Below are 2,336 nucleotides of genomic sequence, written 5' to 3'. Positions count from 1 at the left end.
CTAACCTTTTTACTTGACTTGTTAGCACACGGTTTAGTTCTACGAGGGGATATAAAAAAGTTTTGAGCACAGTATTCCTGGTCGAATGGTACAATACGCTACACCTGATGTACATGAATGTCTTAGCTACTGATGCTATGTAGAAACATATTGCTGGCTGCAATTATTTTGTCACAACACTTCGTGGAAGAGACCTACCCCTAGTGAATTGGCAAAATGGACAAATCTGAGTACAGAGCGGTGATAAAGTTCCTTGTCCTAGAGGGTCAATCTGCCAAACAGGTGGAAGAGCGATTGACTGCAGTTTATGGAGAATCTTCCCCATCGTCTGCAACTATCAAACGGTGGGTGAAGGAATTTCAGCGTGGCAGAGAGAGCTTAGAAGATGATGCCCGGTCCGGACGGCCATCAACCAGTACCAGCCCTGAAAACATTGACACTGTACCCAAACTAGTGATGGAAAACCGCCGTATTACTCTCCATGAGCCAGAAGAAACAACACAGGCCTATCATATGGATCCATACATAATATAATTCATGGCAAACTCCACTTGTCCAAAGTGTGTGCCAGATGGGTCCCGAGAATGCTTACAGATGACATAAAGCTATCAAGGGTCACTATCAGTGGAGCCTAGCTAACTCGGTACAACGCCAACCCAGATGATTTTCATTTTAGGATTGAACCAGTGATGAAACCTGGGTTTATCATTATGATCCCGAGAGCAAACAGGAGTCGATGGAATGGAAACACGCCACTTCTCCAAAGACAAAGAAGTTCAAAGCCACCAGACCCACCAAGAAGGTTATGATGACCATCTTCTGGGACAGCAAAGGAGTGATTCACATCGACTACCTGCCCAATGGCACCACAATGATTGGGGAGTATTACGCCAAGTTATTGAAGCAGGTGCGCCAATCCATCAAGGTAAAACGCCTGGGAATAATCCGTCGTAAGATTCTGCTTCACCAGGACAACGCACCAGTCCACACGAGTCGTGTTGCAATGACAGCTGTACAAGAATGTGGCCACGAACTCCTCCCTCACCCACCCTATTCTCCAGACCTAGCCCCCAGTGACTTCCACCTCTTTCCCAGGCTGAAAAACCTCCTCCGGGGCCGGAGATTGGAAGATGACGATGAGCTAACTGCTGCTGTGGAGGGTTGGTTAGGGGACCAGAATGTTGACTTCTACCGATCAGGCATCAGTGACTGGCAAACTAGGTGGAACAAGTGTGTGGAGTTGGGAGGGGACTATGTTGAAAAATAAAGTAGTAACAATCCATTTCTTTTACTTTTCCTGTGTGAGGCTCAAAACCTTTTTGATATCCCCTCGTATGTATATTAATTAAGTAATTTGCTAGCCCATGTCTATATATTGAGTTAGGCATGATATTCCGCTTTAATGTTCGCCAACATAAGAGTGGGTTTCATAAGGTTACTCATATGAATTAGGAAAATTTTCCGTTCAAAGCGTCACAATGGTAGCCTCAAGGGTAGGCAATATTGTACAAACACATCTGTACCTGTATAAACAATCATGAACATGTGTTAATGAATCACTATCAAATAGTGATGATACCAGGTGATCGCGAAAAGGTGAGCGTATCCTGCCCCACCGATGGCAGTCGCCACAAACACACGCAAAGACAAGTCAATTGTTCACCTGAACAAAACATGGTCACGATTGAAAAAGACATGGTCCCAATGTCGACCATAAAACATTTTAAAAGTTTTACTTAGGCCTGTTATAACCTTGATCAATTCTGGTCACTTGTTTCTTTCCTCTCTAGTTCAGGTGGGTAAGTCTGTGGAAGGGAATCGGCTATTTGATGGTAATTGAACGATATCAGATCATCGATGTACCGATAGCTTAATTTAAAATTCCTGGCCAATTTACCTTGTTTTTGACATCGCCAATTCGAGCAGAAATTCATAAATTATGCATAAAGAAACAGCTCGACAAAAAGAGGAGCGCAATTGGTGCCCATTGTTATGCCTACGTTTTGCCTAAATGTCTTACCCCCAAATTTTACAAAGATGTTATTAATGAGGATGTCCAGCATTTCACAAGTTGTTTTCTCAGCAAACTTCAGATGGCATTTGCTTTCATTTTTGACAAATTGACCTAAACCTCGGAAGATAGATATGTAACTTTACTTATGGTCAACATGGATCATAGAATCAATTTTTTCTTTAGCTTGTCATGTGGGATAGTGGTGTAGAAAGTTGAAAAGTCTTGACAGAATTGAACCTATTTCTTTTCTGAGATTGTAAAACATTAAGCAAATCGGGTCTTTGAGAATCCACAAGGTATTAATTCCACTTGTCTCAAATAC

General features: G+C 42.4%; 1 protein-coding gene across 1 annotated transcript; it reads left to right on the top strand.

Annotated features, from left to right (window-relative positions):
* Nucleotides 1-736: 736 nt before the first annotated feature.
* Nucleotides 737-1,267, top strand: LOC125382714 (histone-lysine N-methyltransferase SETMAR-like). The gene has a single exon (XM_048401013.1). It carries the CDS (start codon nt 737-739, stop codon nt 1,265-1,267), a length of 531 nt encoding a protein of 176 aa, XP_048256970.1.
* Nucleotides 1,268-2,336: the final 1,069 nt, after the last annotated feature.

Source organism: Haliotis rufescens, unplaced genomic scaffold (genome assembly GCF_023055435.1).
Source record: "Haliotis rufescens isolate VD_foot unplaced genomic scaffold, xgHalRufe1.0.p SCAF_20, whole genome shotgun sequence".
Taxonomy (NCBI): Eukaryota; Metazoa; Mollusca; class Gastropoda; order Lepetellida; family Haliotidae; genus Haliotis; species Haliotis rufescens.
Note: the sequence above shows the minus strand (reverse complement) of the source record. Positions and strands in the feature narration are given on the sequence as shown.